The following is a 17,739-nucleotide window of genomic DNA, read 5'->3' as shown; positions in this document are numbered from 1 at the left end:
TAAGATCTTACTTCATCCTCGAACTAGTAATTTCATTTCGAGTTTTGGGGGTGGATAGTTGGACTCCCTAACAGCATGATTTGATATGATTTTTATTGTTCTAAGATGTAAAAATAGACAATTAGCGTTTAAGAGAGTATTATGGTTCAACCACCCCCATCACTCTTTATAAGATTTTAGTTTTGGAATTTCCATTAGTTTAGGCAAATTCTAAACATTATTTTTCCTGCGATCTAACCACCGGGGAGAAGATCTTTTCTCATCTTAATTTATTTAAGGTAAGATATTTTTTCATGTAAAATTGATATAGATATTTATTTTAACACTTTCTCAGTGATTTAATTCTCATAATTTTCTCCATTGATTTTGACGTAAGAATTTTCACCTCTATAGAGAAACTACTAAAAACATTGGGCATGTCACACAGTAAATGAAAGAAAATTGGGTTTGTCACACAATAATTGAAAGAAAATCGGGCATGTCACACAATAATTGAAAGAAAATCGGGCATGTCACACAATAATTGAAAGGTCACTTTAAATTAAACGTCTACAGTCCCTTCAAAATCTAATTTAAAAACCTTTTTTTTAAATATAAGAATCGATTTTGGTCAAACTTTTTTATTATTTAATAATCATCAACGTGTGTTTTCGTCAATAATTCTAAATATTTAAAAAATTAGAAATATAGAAAATTAGTCTACTTTCCATCTGAAAGAAATTGAAATCATCTTTTTAAAGTTTAAACTACCTTGTGAATCTCTTCTATACATTTATATATTTTAGACCTATTCACCAACTTACTTCATCCAGTTACAGGGATTTCTGTTGGAATACAAAGATGTTCAGGTATTAACACTAATTATACTCCTGACACCTTTATTAGAGCCCTGACATGTCAGGTCCTGCAAATAATTTGGGCCCGATCCGTTCTGCTGTTTTGACGTTTATCGGTTACAAACAAACAGACAACAGACCGACATCAAGCAAAGATTAAACTTGTGGCATGTTCTAATACACTCCAAGTAAAGCGAGACACTTATTAATCCTAGTGAAGAAAAGAAATGATTTTTGATGATTGAGTGAATTGGATTTTTGATCTGCCAGATTTGAGCTTTGAAAAGATCTGGATGTATTGTTTGAATTAATCCTGTCAAACTATAAGACCAAGTTCTATTTACTGTTTACTAATAGTTTTAATTCTAATTAAATTCTAGTTTGCGGAGACGAGCTTAATGGGAGATATCCACAGTATGGTGGATATAGAGGGAAACTTCAAGATAATTCAGTTCATCCCTGGAACCATTCTTCCCCTGGTGGTCACTCTTCTTACTTCTACTCAGATTATCGGAAAATATAATAAAGTTTTCGAGGTACCTTTACTAATTCAGGGTTCTAAATTCTACTCCTTTATTATTTTATTTATTATTATAATAATACATTTGACCACTGCGTGAAACCCATTTTAATTAATTTATATTGAGTTAGTCTTGATTTGTAAAATTTTCATATGTTAATGGCGCCCAGTTTTCAAACCCCCGCCTGCAGCTGAGTGCAGAGGGAAAAAAAAATTTTATTCGTTTTTTATGATTTTATAAAATGGCGCTCGATGATAATTAATTAATAGTAAGCATGATTGGAGCCGGAATATGATGATTCATTCATTCAGCCTTTCAAAACTTGATTGATTGATGATAATGTTAAGGTTGTTGTGCAGAAAGATCTATCCCCCGGTTGTTGCTGGGAGGAGATATCTGTTAGTCAGGAGATAACTGTTCAAGTTAAAGAACTCTGCCAAACAGCTAACTAGTAATATTCCTATTTAAAATTAAAAATTTAATAATTTTTAGACTTTTAGATCAATAATTGGTACTTATTATACTTTATGGCATTCATATGTCAATTTTATTTTACAAATATGATTGATTAAACGATGATCCTTCCATTTCCAAATTGTGGTCTGCCTTTTTTTTGTGCGTTAGATTTCATTTCATTTAAAAAAAGTAATTGTCAAAGAACATTCATGTGGTTCTACTGAGTTCCCCAATCAAAATTTATGGCAAGTCGGTAAAGGGGTTCATGAGTTATGATAGGACATACAAACAAACAGAGATTACAACTTAATACAATAAATTTGATAAATAATATATTGAATTATTTAGTAAATTCTGCGTGAAAGCTAAACTTGTCGCTGTCGGGGAGAAGAAGGTTGTCGGCGTTCCTTCTTTTCCAAGGTAAACAATAATCTAAACATATTTTTCAATCGGGAAAATAATTCAAATTTTTCTTTTGTCCTTTTTTCTGTGGATAGTTTAAACATGCAAATTCTAATTTTAAAGAAAGCCTTGTGGGATAAATGTTTAAAAACTCTCAAACCTTATTTTTTGTGAAAGTTAATGCATCAACGTAACTGTTTTTTGATAGTTTTTGTGTAATCCTGGAAAAATATTTATTTATTCGTAAATAACTCAGATGTTTAATTATCTCTCCCTTTAATCATGAAATAAAAATCATCAAATATTACAACTTTTTTATTTAGTGAATTTGAATCTCAACCTTCTCTCAGCACATTGTCTTCCTTATCCTCTGGACCCTGCCTACCCTCGTCCTCAGATTTGTTTCTCCGAACTGCTCCAAGTCCTAAACCTAGGTCTGGTTCTCTGCTAGCTACCGGAGATAAGATCAGTATACTTAAGGAGAACAAGGAGCAGGAGAAAAATATCAAGAACAAGGCGGACTCAGCGACTGCACCGATCAACGACCTGGAGAATATAAATACGGAGACGGGTTCGGAGATCTTTGAGACGGAGGAAGGTTCTGCTCAGAATGATACTGATAACAGGGTTGAGAAGGTTAATGATGCTACTGAGGAAACTTCTGCTGAAAATATTACTGACAGGATTGAAAAGGTTGATGATGCTAGTATGGAGCAGCAAAAAATTGAGAAACCAAGACATTCAGTCTCTATAGACAAAGATGTTTCCGATAAATCCAAGAAAAAGATAAAGATTGCGGATGCCAAGGGTAAGAAAGCTGATGATACTTGTGCTAAACAGGAAACTGAGAAACAGAAACATTTAGACCAGGATGTTTTTGATAAATCCAAGAAGAAGAAAAATATTAAGAAACCTGCTGATGAAAGCTCTGAAGATGAAGATGTTTCTGATAAATCCATGAAGAAGAAAAATATTAAGAAGAAACCTGCAGATGAAGATGTTTCTGATAAATCCATGAAGAAGAAAAATATTAAGAAGAAACCTGCAAATGAAAGCTCTGAAGATGAAGATGTTTCTGACAAATCCATGAAGAAGAAAAATATTAAGAAGAAACCTGCAGATGAAAGCTCTGAAGATGAAGATGTTTCTGACAAATCCAAGAAGAAGAAAAATATTAAGAAGAAACCTGCAGATGAAAGCTCTGAAGATGAAGATGTTTCTGACAAATTGAAAAAAAAGAAGATGAATATGAAGAAGAAGAATTTTGATGATAGCTCTGAAGATTCAGATTCTGTAGGTGATGAAGATGATTTAAAACCTGAAATAAAGGTAGAGAAAATTATTACTTAAAGTATTTTATAAACTCCACTCCCCTTTCCTTTTCAGAGATTTTCAATTTTTTTATCCAATTTTTTTTCTTTTTGATGCAGAATCTTTTTTTACATTTGGTGTTCTTTTATTGCTTTAAAGTTTTATTCCGCAAATAAAGTATGATTCCATGAAATAATTTTATTTTTGATATTATAGACGAGCTCCAGATCCAAGGTTGAAATAAAACCTGCTGCAGTTACTGCAATAAAGAGAGGAGAACCCTCTAAACCTGCTTCTCCTGCTCCTCCTCCTCGAACCCCTGCGAGGTTTCAGCTCCCTGAAGGGTTTATAGCCGTGCAGAATGGTACCACACGTAAAAAAAAGTATTTTTACCCGGACACATCTGGTGTAAAGTTTACCAGCGTTAAATCCTGTTGGGAGTATTACGATGCAGTGATAAAACAAAACATTTCTAAACAAGTAAATGATGCAGTTCTGGAAGTTACAAGCAGCGCTGGGAAAGGGATGAAACCGGCACAGAAACCTGAGATTTACACTAAAGCCGAGAATACTTCCAAGAAGCGCAAACATGGTGAATCTGAGAACAGTCCAAGGAAAACAGAAAGTTTAGAAACTCCAGGGTTTAAAGCTATGAAGTATGGAGAGGATGAGGATGAACCTAGTGTGGAGGAAAGAGCCAAACGAAGGTTGGATTTATTAAAATCAAATATCAAGGCACCGGTTGGTAAACGGCTACCCAAAGACTCGACTTCTGAATCTGAATCTGAGGATTTACCAGGTCTGCTCACCATTAGGAAACCTGTGTCCGGTAAGAATTCAGCAGAACATGTCCCTAAAGTAAGTTCTGATAAGTCGAGTTCCCATTCTGAACCGGAGCAAGCGCAACCCGTCTTTGCTTGGGTAACTAAAGACTCTAGTTCTGAATCTGAAGATATTCCTCCACCTGCAATTAAAACTGGTAAACAGAAGGATGATTCAAGTTCCGGGTTCGGTTCAGATCATTTGGAGGATAAGAATGATGATAATGAAACCACTAAATCTATGAAACTTTCAGATACCCTCCAAGTTGAGAATGATATTAATGATTCTGATTCAGAATCAAGTTCTGATAATGATCAAGAAACCCTTAAATCTGGTCAAATGAGCCCAATCCAACCAGAAGTGAACGAGCCGATTGAATCAGGTTCTGATGGTTCGATTGAAGGTTCGAGTGAAAGTTCTGGTTCTGAAGAGAGTAGCTCTGAAGAAGACGAACCTAAGCCTGAAGTTGATAAAGCTAAATTTAATTATTCTCAAACCCCCAAGCTTGCCAAGAAAATACTCCTTGAAAAGATGAACAATACTCTCTCCACCCTAAATACTTCTGGATCCAAGAAGATCGGTAAAGAGCTAAGTCCTAAGTCTACCAAGAAGATCGGTAAAGAGCTAAGTCCTAAGTCTACCAAGAAGATCGGTAAAGAGCTAAGTCCTAAGTCTATCAAGAAGAGTGTTGTACAGTTAAGTCCAAAGAAGATTATCAAACAGAAGAAAATATGTTTGGAAACCAAATCCAGGTGATAAATAATATCTGAACAACATTTTGGAAGATATAGTTTTCTTTAGACTGGAAAAGTTTTTAATTCTGACAATTATCTTCTTTCTTTCTTTTTGCGGCGGATACATCCACATGTGACTCTTTTAAAGAACCGGTGTGGCGTTACATTTTGGTCATCGTCAAAAAATGGTCATAGTCTCTACGCAACAGAATTTCCGCGTCAACCCTCTCATCTTTTTCCATCTTTTCATCGAGTCAAATTAAAATCGAAATATCTTAAGTTAAAAATATATGAATGAGATTTAAATTAACGAACAATGCTTTATTTATGATAATATATCTAACTTTTCTCCTGTCATCTGTAGACCAACAAATGAATGCTTACATATATCGTAATTTGTAAACCAACTTTAACAAACTAGATCAGAATAATTTGTTTTATCAGAATTATAAAAGGAGGTCTGTCCTATAAATGATGTTTGCAACATGACCCTGATTTTTAAGGATAAAGAAATCCTGGAAAAAGTACAGAAAAGAGCTATTTCCATGACTTCTGGACTCTCAGGATCTACCTATGAAGAGAAACGGAGAGAGGTTGGACTCACTAGTCTGGAGGAAAGAAGGAAGAGGGGAGATATGATTCAAGTCTGGAAAATCCTTCATGGACATGATCATGTGGATAAAAACTAATGGTTTAGCTCAGCCTATGTACCTGGTGAAAATGAAAGACAAACCTGCGGCCTTCGTTAAAGAATACATCAAGATTATATCCTTTGAATCTGAAGTTACCTGTTGTGCACACCGGAATACGAAGAAACTTTTGTAGTGCAAGAGTTATCAATATATGAAATCAAAAGTGCTGGAAACAGTTTTTGAACTGTTTCAAAAACAAGCTCGATAACTGGCTGAATTCCTGAACGGCCAATGAAGTTGGAAAAGAGATGTTTTAAATTATGATATATAAACATAATCACACCAATTAAACCAATTAACCCTATTTTTCAACACGAACTAATAATTTTTATTTTACATTATTTCAGGGTTAGGTAGGAAATTTACATGAAATAAATCTAAGATATTAAATAGATTTAGAACACAACACGCTTTTTCGCGGGGGGTTGGGGCTTTAGATTTGATAACTCATTTTATAGTTGCATCAACGTTGTCATGACACTGGGTTTGGTTTGGGGAGAACTGAAGGTTTTAAGTGAAGAAGTTGATGGGCTCTGTGTCTATTCCCTCGGCTCCCCCCCCCCCTCCCTTCCTCCTTCCTCTCCCGTTTCCTTCCCTCCCCCTCTGATCTTATTTATTGTTAACATTCAGAAAAATTTGCGCAGTTGCCGCGGAAATCCTGTTGCGTAGAGACTTTGACCATTTTTTAACGCTAACCATAAAGTAAAGCCACGCCTGATTAAAAATAATCACTTTCAAGTTGTAAAAAAATGGATTTGATTTTTTACTCAATTTAATTGGTCTAACTGATGTAGGTTTGAATCTGAACCGTTGAGAACTCCGGAAACCTTTGCCTTGTCATCCCCGAATACTCTTCTCTCTTCAACCATGAAACCGTCCAGTACAGTCCTACAGGATACTATCAGAGTTTCCCCTATAGAGCCTCCTCTTAAGAAGAAGAAGAAGAAGAAAAGAGAAGACGGGTTTTAGTAATGATTTGACTTGATCGGGCTAGATTTGGCTATATTGGGATAGATTGGGCTAGATTGGGCCATTTTAATCTAAATCCTGATCTAAATTGAGAAACCGATTGTTGCCGATATGAAAACTGACAAATTCCAATGAAAATATTGCATGTTAAGATTTTTATAAGTTACGAGTCGTGGTTTTTCATTTTTGTGCCTCAACTTTCTGTTTTCAAAGTTTTTGTATTTGAAAATAGAATTTTTATTGTACGTATGCCTGCGTAACCGGTTTGAATCGAATTTATGTAAAATCATTAATTGCATGATTCTTGATTCTTGTGATCTAAATTTTTTTTATTGTTGAAGCATTATTTCAATTATAATTTTTTTTCAGAATTATAAATGTTTTAACACCTGTTGACGGGAATGAATGTGGAAGGAGAAGTACTGAGCATGTAACAGAGAATATAAAATTGGATCTCTGCCAACCTTTACACCTGTTTTAACAAACATACTAAACATTAAACTAGAATGGGAAGCCTGGGACGGAATCTAAAGATAATGCGCTGCTTGGCCCCGCTAGAGTTTTTAGGGAAGATACCTGGGTGTCGCAGGTTGGTGATTTCAACGTGGTTTTAAAGGGATTGTTTACAGTTCAGCGCTCAGTAACATCGTTGAGAAGTAACATTGGCTCTGTTGTCATCCTAAACTTAAAGTTTAGGTATTATGTGTGTTTTGAATTAGAAAACAATCTCAACAGGGTTTTAGTTATAACAGATGATGGACATAATGGTTTTAGCATGGGTTTTAACGGTGGAGTAGATTCCTCCAAATTAATTATCAAATGCAAAGTCTACAATTAAAATAACTTGTTAAACAAACAAAAAAATAAAACGCACACTACTTGAACTGCATTTTTTATCTTTGTCAATAACTCTTTTTTGTTGTCGCAATTTTCGCAATTACAATTTCCAAGCAGTGCTCAGGGTTCAGGGTATTATGATACCATATCCTTGATTCGAAAAATAAAATCTAGTAAATAATTTTAGATGCAGCAGCATGAGTTCCTGGAACACCAATGAGTTCAAACCGAAGAAGGTTGTCGTCCTTACCAAGGTTTCCAGGTAGATTGAATTATTTCAAGAATTTTACTCTTACATCATTGTCTGTAAATCCAAAAGTCACTTTAATAGATGAACCACAATTGGAAATGATCAATTTTCTAAGAGAAAGAATAAGAATAAGATTATCTCATTTATCCTTGATCAGAGAAAGGTTTAAAGGGTACCGTTGTGAATCAGGGATGCAACTCTAATATAAGAAGATTACTTGAAATTACGTCTACAGTCACTTAAATGATGCTTTTTAGTTCTGTAAACTACTTTTTGTAGTATCTATATACTGTTGTAAAGTAGTATCTATACTGTTGTAAAGTAGTCTATACTGTTGTAAAGTAGTATCTATACTGTTGTAAAGTATCTTTATACTGTTGTAAAGTAGTATCTATACTGTTGTAAAGTAGTATCTATACTGTTGTAAAGTAGTATCTATACTCTTGTAAAGTAGTATCTATACTGTTGTAAAGTAGTATCTATACTGTTGTAAAGTAGTTTCTAAACTGTTGTAAAGTAGTTTCTAATGTAAAGTAGTATCTATACTGTTGTAAAGTAGTTTCTAAACTGTTGTAAAGTAGTTTCTAAACTGTTGTAAAGTAGTATCTATACTGTTGTAAAGTAGTATCTATACTGTTGTAAAGTAGTATCTAAACTGTTGTAAAGTAGTATCTATACTATTGTATATTTAAGATATGAGTTTGAGAAACTGCAGAATGAGACGTGTACATCAGAACGCCAGCTGGAAGAACTGCTTACAAAGGTTCAACTCAGAACAGAAAATATTTTAGAATTTCTTTCAATTTTGCTATTCTGCCTAACCACCTTTCACTTGAAGGTTTATAATTCTATTAAGTACATTAAGTTAAATTCTTAGTGTATGTACAGTGTACACTGTACAGTCAAAAATCAAACCAAATCAGGCTTTTAGAGAGGTCCTACTATCAACGATTCAATCTCGAGATGACTTTACTAAATCACTTTATTTTCTAACATAAGGAAGAGGTTAATGTTATGCGGTATTATTGGTACGACTTTGCGACATCGTAACTTCTAGTTTTCATTTTAAAATGAAAATGAAATTAACTTTAGTTTCTAGTTGTACAGTACATGAATAACATGTTATTCTGAGGTTGTTACCAGCGTGGGAGTGATTATAACATGATTAGATATCATCACAACGTACACAAGGTAATTAACAGTTACTAGCTAATGTGACCGGCGTTGCCCATGTAATTAAAAAAATCAAATAAAAAAACACGATTTTTTAAAAACATGTTACCCCCAGGACCCGGGTTTCCTCAAAAATTTCAGCCAATTTGGTCCAGCCGTTTGGCCAGCTATAGCTAACATATTAAAAATATATGTAACTGAGCAAGGAGATTTATTATATTGATTAAGGAGAAGATAAATGTGAAATAAATAAGAATTTTGATCAAGAAACCGTTTTTTTTTTGAAGAAAAAATAGGAATTTTACATTTAGTCCAACAGTATGTCCAACAGTATGTCCAATAGTAATCCCACAGTGAGTCCAACAGTATGTCCAACATTATGTTCAACAGTCGTCTTACTATTTCACAGTTTATGGGTCCCCCTGTAGTTAATCTTTAAATAAATTTCATAAATTTCATAAATAAATTGGACCTTTTTGTGGTAACTCACATGTTTATCGGAAAGGTTTATGAGCGGTCGAAATAGAAAAATTTTGCCTAAAAATTTTTGTTTAAAAACCTCAATTATTGTTATTGTTTATTAAATTACAATGCCAAAAATGGCGACTAAAAGTTTGTATAAATCTGAAATTATATTTGTCTGTCAGGCGATGGAGCAGGAGGTAGTTCGAACCCTGGAGGATAAAGGGATAGAGACTAAAATTGTGAAAAGGTTCCAGTACAATGACGAGGTTGTCAAGTGGGCAGATCTTATACTTACCACAGGTGCAGTAGATCACTTTATCAACCAATAGATAGGGGGAAATACAGGAATAAGGAGGGGAGGGGGGGGGGGATTTTATGAAATTTTCATGCCTTCAACGAATATTTTCGAGTTAAATTGTTTCATGTTTGTTAATAAACCGTTTAAAAACTATTTTCCAAAACCATGAAAATAAAACTTAAGGAAATTTTGAGCGAGTTATTTTCTCCATGTGGGAGTTAAACTCAAACCCTTTTCCCGCAGAGGAGATCAACTTATCCCTCAGTGTTGAATAGTTCGAAGCAGTAATTAGGATTCCTTTCATTTTCATCCGGATACGGATACAATTGTGTTGCTAATTTAAATTACCAAAAACGATGTCAGAAGCTGTGATTTTATGATTTCTACATCTTTTCAACCAGATATCATAGACCTTTGATATTTCAAACTATGAATTCTGTTATATCAAGAAGTTTGAGTTTGAAATATCAAAGGTTTATACACCATCAGGTTGAAAAGATATAGGGATTAAAAAATTAAAAATTGTGGCAAAAACTCCTAAACTAAATTTTCTTTTTTCTCTTTTATAATTCTTATCTAGAAACTTGATTTATCATTCATTTCTCTTTAGTTGCCACTCAAATATGTGCTTTGAATGCAGAAAGGTCCTTTTCTGATATTTTGGTTAATTTTTTACAATTTGGATCCGGACCCCAGGATCTAAAATGTTGCGAATGTTTTGGATCCGGAACCTTTGCATCGACAATTTATCTAAAAATATGCAATTGCGCAGGTGGATTCAATTCCTAAGCACTGGCATTAAGGTTCAATTTTTGAGATCTGTTTTTTAACAATATATCTCAATATATGTAAATGCGTAGGTGGAGACGGAACCTTCCTGATGGGTTCAAGTAAAATCCTGAACAGATATAAACCTATCCTTGGGATAAATACAGATCCAACCAGATCAGAAGGACATCTCTGCTTACCCAAGCATTACTCATTCAATATCAAGGAGGCCATTGATACCATCCTGGAGGGTAGGTTCAGATGGTTCTTCAGGAGAAGGTTGAGGATCACGTTGATCGGAGATAAGGAGAAGATCAATAAGACTCCATATGAACTTCATGATCAACAACTTCAGGTACTGAACAATTATTCAGTTATATAAACATCCGCTTGATTTGATCCATGTTTAAAAGATCCAGGATCTTGATTTGATTTGATTCGATTCGATTCGATTCGATTCGATTCGATTTGATTTGATTTGATTTGATTTGATTTGATTTGATTTGATTTGATTTGATTTGATTTGATTTGAATCGAATGGAATCGAATCGAATCTAATTCAATTCAATTCAATTCAATTCAATTCAATTCAATTCAATTCAATTCAATTGATTTGATTTGATTTGATTTAGTATCCTGAATACCGGTATATGGACCTGATGACTGAATCCTCTGAGGCCGGAGATCATCCGTTCAAGGAGCCCGGGAACCCGGAGAACTCGGTTCAATCTAGTAAAGTTCTCCCAGTTCTAGCACTCAATGAAATATATATCGGAGAGAGCTTGTCCAGTCGAGTCTCGTACCTAGAGCTGAAGGTAACACCAAAAAAAGACGCTTTCCTAATAACACATGTAATTACTAATTATAAATCAAAACAACAAATTAAGTTAGTTTAAAGGAATGGGACCTCTATACTTCACCTAAAGGATCGACAGATACCAACCAACCAAAGGGTTAATTGGTTAGCCAACTGACTGTAATGTATCTACTTTATCTCTCTAAATGATGGGGATTTAAAGGTCTAGTTAGAACAGGGGCGGGGCAGTGCACCCTGCTGCCTGGGCGGTCTAAGGGGTCCACAATGGGGCCCTATGCAGATTTCACTTCCTTATGATTCCTTACCTAATACATAACAATAAATTGTAATTATTTTGACGTTATTGTGTTTATTCACTGAGTTAGTTCCTAGTCTTATTCTCCGACTAGGTTCTCCATCTGGATGGTGGGTGGGGGGGGGGGGTACTCCTGAAACAATGAATCTCTTATGTTTTCAAATTGTTTTGACACTTTAGTAATCTTCATCTTGTTACAATTTTATATGTTAATTGTTATCTCTAAGAGTGTATTTATGAATAGATTGACCAGGGACCAGTGTTTAAAACTAGAAACAGTGGACTCTGTATTTCAACAGGAACAGGTACTAAACTTATCTTAGAGAATACAGTTGTACGGAGTATTACTTTTCACTGGATTTAAAAAAAAGAAAATTCAGATTTTAAGAGTATTTATAAGAATTTTTCTGAGAGAATTAAGTTATTAAAAGAGTATTAATGAGTTTTTCATAGAGGAATCAGATGTACAGATTACTCATTATAGTTTTCCCGAGAGGATTGATATTGACAGAGTATTCAGAAGACTTTTTTAGAGAGGATTCAGATTTAAATAGTATTAATGAGAGTTTTTTAGAGAGAATTAATATTAATATTAACATGAGAGTTTTTCAGTGGGGATTAAGATTGACAAAGAGTATTCACGAGAGTTTTCCAGAAAGGATTCAGATTTACAGAGAATTCATGCGAATATTCTTGACAGGATTTTAATTTGCAGAGCATTCTGGAGACTTTTCCAGTGGGATTAATATTAGCAGAAAAATTTTGATAGAGATTAACAGATTATTATGAAAGTCTCTTAGAGGATTAAGATTTACAAAGAATATTTCAGAGAGGATCAACATTTTTAGAGATAAGATAGGGATTGAAAATTGAGAGTATCAAGATTTTCAGAGACTAGATAGGGATTGAAAAATGAGAGGATCAAGATTTTCAGAGATAAGGATAAGGATTGAAAATTGAGAGGATCAAGATTTTCAGAGATAAGATGGGGATTGAAATTTTATTTTGAGTATTTATATTCCCGATACTATTTAAATGTTCACAATTGTGTTACATAACTGAAAATTATACATATTATGAAGGTGAAATGAATATAAAAAGGAAGTTATTTATTCTTGTAAAATTTAAAAATTAATTCATAATGTCTAGAAAACTTTTAAAAATAAAATCAGATAAAAATCCCTGTTATCCAGGTTCAACAAGCTGGACGTTTAACATAAACAAGTTGACCCATCATGCTGTAGAAAACCTCCTCAAGATTGCATACGAGACAACAAGATTTCCTCTAAATTGGAAGGTAGGTTCACAAGATAACAAGATTTACTCTAAACCTGAAGGTAGGTTCACAAGACAACCAGATTTACCTAAACTGGAAGATAGGTTCACGAGATTACCAGATTTACTCTAAACTGGAAGGTAGGTTCGCGAGACAACAAGATTTCCTCTAAACTGGAAGGTAGGTTCACGAGACAATCAGATGTCCTCTAAACTGGAAGGTAGGTTCACGAGACAACCAGATTTCCTCTAAACTGGAAGGTAGGTTTACGAGACAACCAGATTTCCTCTAAAATGGAAGGTATGTTCACGAGACAATCAGATTTCCTCTAAATTGGAAGGTAGGTTCACAAGACAACAAGATTTACTCTAAACCGGAAGGTAGGTTCACAAGACAACCAGATTTACCTAAACTGGAAGATAGGTTCACGAGACAACCAGATTTACTCTAAACTGGAAGGTAGGTTCGCGAGACAACAAGATTTCCTATAAACTGGAAGGTAGGTTCACGAGACAACCAGATGTCCTCTAAACTGGAAGGTAGGTTCACGAGACAACCAGATTTCCTCTAAACTGGAAGGTAGGTTCACGAGACAACCAGATTTCCTCTAAACTGGAAGGTAGGTTCACGAGACAACCAGATTTCATGCTTTTCATTCCATTTCTTAAATCAGTATATTTACCGACATATATATATAAAATAACAATTTATATAAAGCTGACTTTTACTTTTATCTAAGAGTTTTGGCGAAGATAAAAAAGTTTTTGGTTAAAGCGTCAGTCAGTGCATAAAAAACTTCTCATTTACGTCCAAATTGTCCCGTGGTACCTTCTCTGGGTATATCAGAACGTTTAAAATCAAAGGATTCAGGTCTTCTATAACTGTCAGTGTCGGCGGTCTTGTGATTTGTTTGGTATTCTCAATTAACCATGTCGGTTTTAACGTTAATTTATACAAATGATTAAACAAGTTGTATTTCAGGATCCCAAGCTAGTGGAAGCTATCGCTCAGAAGTTTAATAACGAGCTAGTTTATGATCCTGAAGCTGAAAAAATGTGCTATACACTCAGGTAGGAGCTCAGGAGGTTCTTCAGGGTTATTTAGGGATCATGGAAGGATCTTTAACTATCTTCAAGAATCTTGAAGGTTTTTATAAGGAGCCTAGAGTTTCTTGAAGGTTCTAGAAGGGATTTGAAGGTTTTTGAAGGATCTTGAAGGTTCTTGAAGGTTCTTGAAGGTTCTTGAAGGTTCTTGAAGGTTCTTGAAGGTTCTTGAAGGTTCTTGAAGGTTCTTGACTTGAAGGGTTTTCAAGGTTCTTGAAGGTTCTTGAATGTTTTTTAAAATGATTCTTGAAGGTTCTTGAAGGTTCTTGAAGGATCATGAAGAATCATGAAGGATCTTAAAGGTTCTTAAAGGTTCTAGAAGATATTTGAAGATATTTGATGATATTTGAAGATATTTGAAAATATTTGAAGATATTTGAAGATATTTGAAGATATTTGAAGATATTTGAAGATATTTGAAGATATTTGAAGATATTTGAAGATATTTGAAGATATTTGAAGGGACCTTCAGAGATTCTTAAAGAATCTGAAAGGTTCTGGAAGGATCTGAAAGTTTTTTAAGGAACTGGAAGGTTTTTAAAGGATCTGAAAGGTTCTTAAAATATATGAGGTTTTAGGTTCTTTGGTTCTTTGGGTATCTTTAAGGTTTCTGAAAGTTTTTTAGGGATCTATGAGGGTTTTTATGGTTCTTAAGGAATCTAAGGGCTGGGTTTAAGGTTCTGACGGATTTAAAGAATGTTTAAAAATATCTTTAGAGGGCTGAAAGGTTTAATAGGGATCTTGAATAATCTTTCGAAAGATTTTGAAGGATCTCAGAGTTTATTTTTAATTGTGTCTTAACTGAGTAAAACTTCATCAATTTATTTAATTTAAGCAATGAAATTCCTCAAATTATTAATTTTCAAATGAAGCTCTGGACAAAAAAAATAATAAACAAAATCTTTTCATTTAAGGGATCCTATATCAGTTGGGACCTTTCCTACATCCACTGAGAGTAGACCACGTGGGAGCGCTAAGCGCATTGCCGTCAGATCTAAATGTTTCGACGCCAGTCTCGTGATAGACGGGAGTCTCAGTTTTAAGTTCAACGACGGGACGAAGGCGATCATTGAGATTTTGGAGGAGGACGCATTGAGAACATTTCAGCTGTATTCTGGGATCTAGATTCAGGAGGACGCATTGAGAACATTTCAGCTGTATTCTGGGATCTAGATTCAGGAGGACGCATTGAGAACATTTCAGCTGTATTCTGGGATCTAGATTCAGGAGGACGCATTGAGAACATTGCAGCTGTATTCTGGGATCTAGATTCAGGAGGACGCATTGAGAACATTTCAGCTGTATTCTGGGATCTAGATTCAGGAGGACGTAACGAATTTGTAAAGAATATTTTTTTAGCAGTGAGAAACCGTATTTATATTTTGTAGTAATCAACATGGGATGAATTATTTTTTTGACTCATGCATGACAATTTTAAGTTCTTTCTACCCCCCTACCATAATACATCCAGGTTTCCGATGCAAAAATAATTTGGCTTTCAGTTCCTTCCTTGCTCCTAAGTTGGAAATTAATAAAGTAAACCGCGTTGATCAGATTCAAAACAATCAAAGTGTATGTGAACATGAAAACACAGAGTTAAAAAACGTTCCTTGAATGCGAACCAAAGAAAATGTGCAAGCAATGCAATTATTATTTCAAGAGCTTTTTTATGTTGTATATAATCTATTTAATCTATTTAATCTATTTAATCTATCTAATCTATTTAATCTATTAATCTATTTAATTTATTTTATCTATTTAATCTGTACCCTTTATAAACAGAAAATTTGTTACACAGTCGCAAACTAATCGCCTCAGAGATGGAAATGTCTAAACCCATGAACGAGCTCAAACTTATCAACATTGAAGTTAAATTATAAGATTTAAAAATTCTGATTTCAGTCAGCCAACGACAGACGGTTAATCTCTCGGGGTTAAGGTAAACTTCTAGGGGGGGGGGCTCTATTAAACTAATTTCAATAAATTTCTTCTATTCAAAAGTTCCAAGCTAATGTAAATTTTAAATACATTATAGATGCCAATTCTCTTCTACCAATTCACTTTTTGGAAATTTCTTTTGATTTGTCGTCTTCAAACAACAATGTATTGTGTAGCGGCATTTATAAAGTGTAAACGTACAGTACACATTGAAAGCAATTGTACAATGTGTACAGTACTCTACACACAGACTGTACACTGTCCACTGTGAAGTGTACATATTACGGGCTGGAATAACTGATCTGGTAGATGTCTGTAACTAAAAATGATTTCACTCTGCAGACAAATTGCCAAAAATCAATTTCCAACAAATTCATAATTTTTTTTGCATAATTAGCTTTATGCTTCATATCCTCAACTATTTAAAGACGGCGTGTAATATTATCAGTAGTACAACATATTTAATAACTTGTTTGTTACCAATTTATATATTTTTAGAATTAGTTATATATTTCTTTCTAAACATTCTTGAGTGCCAAATAAATTTTAAATGATTGTTATTTAAATACTTCGCTTAAAGGAAGTGTAAGGGTAAAGGAAATGTAATCTATTGACCTAAGCTTTAGATGATTACCAAACCAATATTAATGATATCTCAAGTTAGAACTTTTGTATTGTGAATCTCGAGGATCAAGATTTTGTTGTGGTCCTACCATGCAGGGATAACTGGAATTGATGGATCAAGAATTTACCCTCAAACTTGAGAAATGTTTCTTTTAAGATTAAATTAAAGAAACCGTTTACCGGATCTAGATATCCGAAATGTCTGATATTGGTAAGGTTAGGAGTTAAATCAGAGAAGAGAAGTAATCTTAGGGTTAGGAGTAAAAGCAAATAAGAGAAACTATTTCAGGGTTAGGAGTAAAAGCAGATAAGAGAAGCAAGCTCAGGGTTAGGAATTATAGCAGAGAAGAGAATCGATCTCAGGGTTAAGAGTAAATGCAGAGAAGACGATCAAGCTCAGGGTTAGGAGTCTAAGCATCAAAGAGAAACTTATTCAGGGTTAGGATTAAAAGATGAGAAGAGAAGCAAGATCAGGGTTTGAAAGTAATAGCAGAGAAGAAAAATTAGCTCAGGGTTCAGAAAAGAGATACTAGCTCAGGGTTAGGAGTAAAAGCAGAGAAGAGAAACTATCCCAGGTTAGGAGTAAAAGCAGAGAAGAAAAACTAGCTCATGGCATGGGGTAAAAGCAGAAAAGAGAAACTAGCTCAGGGTTAGGAGTAAAAGCAGAGCAGAGAAAAAATCTCAGGGTAATGCGCAAAAGTAGAGATGAGGAACAATCTCAGGGTTAGGAATTAAGGCAGAGAAGAAAAACTAGCTCATGGTTAGGTGTAAAAGTAGAGAAGAGAAACAATTTTACGGTTGGGAGTTAGAGCAGAGGAGAGAAACTATATCAGAGTTTGGAGTAAAAGCAGAACATAGAAGAGAAGCAAGCTCAGGGTAAGGAGTTCTAGCGAAGAAGAGAAACTAGCTCAAGGTTAAGAATCATAACTGAGAAAAGAATCAATCTTACGGTTAGGAGTAAAAGTAGATGAGGAACAATCTCAGGGTTAGGAGTAAAAGGAGAGAAGAGAAACAATCTCAGGGTTAGGAGTAAAAGCAGAGAAGAGAAAAAATCTCAGGGTAAGGAGTAAAAGGAGAGAAGAGAAACAATCTCAGGGTTAGGAGTAAAAGCTGAGAAGGGAAACAATCTCAGCGTTAGGAGTAAAAGCTGAG

General features: G+C 34.4%; 2 protein-coding genes across 8 annotated transcripts; both read left to right on the top strand.

Annotated features, from left to right (window-relative positions):
• The first annotated feature begins 234 nt into the window (after positions 1-234).
• On the top strand, positions 235-7,114 carry LOC111698951 (enolase-phosphatase E1-like). The gene is made up of 9 exons (XM_023469441.1): positions 235-278; positions 786-848; positions 1,217-1,372; positions 1,705-1,808; positions 2,162-2,233; positions 2,539-3,206; positions 3,264-3,544; positions 3,743-5,100; positions 6,569-7,114. The coding sequence occupies exons 3-9, from the start codon at positions 1,235-1,237 to the stop codon at positions 6,741-6,743; spliced, it is 2,796 nt and encodes a 931-aa protein (XP_023325209.1). The 5' UTR covers positions 235-278; positions 786-848; positions 1,217-1,234; the 3' UTR covers positions 6,744-7,114.
• On the top strand, positions 7,112-16,518 carry LOC111698952 (NAD kinase 2, mitochondrial-like). Of its 7 annotated transcripts, none has more exons than XM_023469447.1 (13): positions 7,112-7,332; positions 7,768-7,842; positions 8,524-8,593; positions 8,974-9,021; positions 9,651-9,768; positions 10,627-10,889; positions 11,167-11,349; positions 11,891-11,951; positions 12,840-12,943; positions 13,904-13,992; positions 14,940-15,125; positions 15,174-15,964; positions 16,214-16,518. In XM_023469447.1, the coding sequence occupies exons 1-12, from the start codon at positions 7,250-7,252 to the stop codon at positions 15,196-15,198; spliced, it is 1,305 nt and encodes a 434-aa protein (XP_023325215.1). In that variant the 5' UTR covers positions 7,112-7,249; the 3' UTR covers positions 15,199-15,964; positions 16,214-16,518. The 7 variants fall into 7 exon arrangements, with proteins under 7 accessions (XP_023325215.1, XP_023325214.1, XP_023325216.1 ...); XM_023469446.1 differs by having other exon boundaries at positions 7,113-7,332; positions 14,940-15,150; positions 15,199-15,964; XM_023469448.1 differs by having other exon boundaries at positions 7,113-7,332; positions 14,940-15,496; positions 16,361-16,518.
• The last annotated feature ends 1,221 nt before the right edge of the window (positions 16,519-17,739 follow it).

This window comes from Eurytemora carolleeae, unplaced genomic scaffold (genome assembly GCF_000591075.1).
Source record: "Eurytemora carolleeae unplaced genomic scaffold, Eaff_2.0 scaffold129, whole genome shotgun sequence".
In the NCBI taxonomy this organism is placed as follows: domain Eukaryota; kingdom Metazoa; phylum Arthropoda; class Copepoda; order Calanoida; family Temoridae; genus Eurytemora; species Eurytemora carolleeae.
Note: the sequence above shows the minus strand (reverse complement) of the source record. Positions and strands in the feature narration are given on the sequence as shown.

Excerpts from the sequence above, each read along its gene's own strand:
- LOC111698951 (XM_023469441.1), top strand. The coding sequence starts at position 1,235 with ATGGGAGATATCCACAGTATGGTGGATATAGAGGGAAACTTCAAGATA. Across the intron at positions 1,373-1,704 it reads AATATAATAAAGTTTTCGAG|GTTGTTGTGCAGAAAGATCT; the intron begins GTACCTTTACTA and ends GATAATGTTAAG. Across the intron at positions 3,207-3,263 it reads TATTAAGAAGAAACCTGCAG|ATGAAAGCTCTGAAGATGAA; the intron begins ATGAAGATGTTT and ends AGAAACCTGCAA.
- LOC111698952 (XM_023469447.1), top strand. The coding sequence starts at position 7,250 with ATGGGAAGCCTGGGACGGAATCTAAAGATAATGCGCTGCTTGGCCCCG. Across the intron at positions 11,350-11,890 it reads TCTCGTACCTAGAGCTGAAG|ATTGACCAGGGACCAGTGTT; the intron begins GTAACACCAAAA and ends ATTTATGAATAG. Across the intron at positions 12,944-13,903 it reads GATTTCCTCTAAATTGGAAG|GATCCCAAGCTAGTGGAAGC; the intron begins GTAGGTTCACAA and ends GTTGTATTTCAG.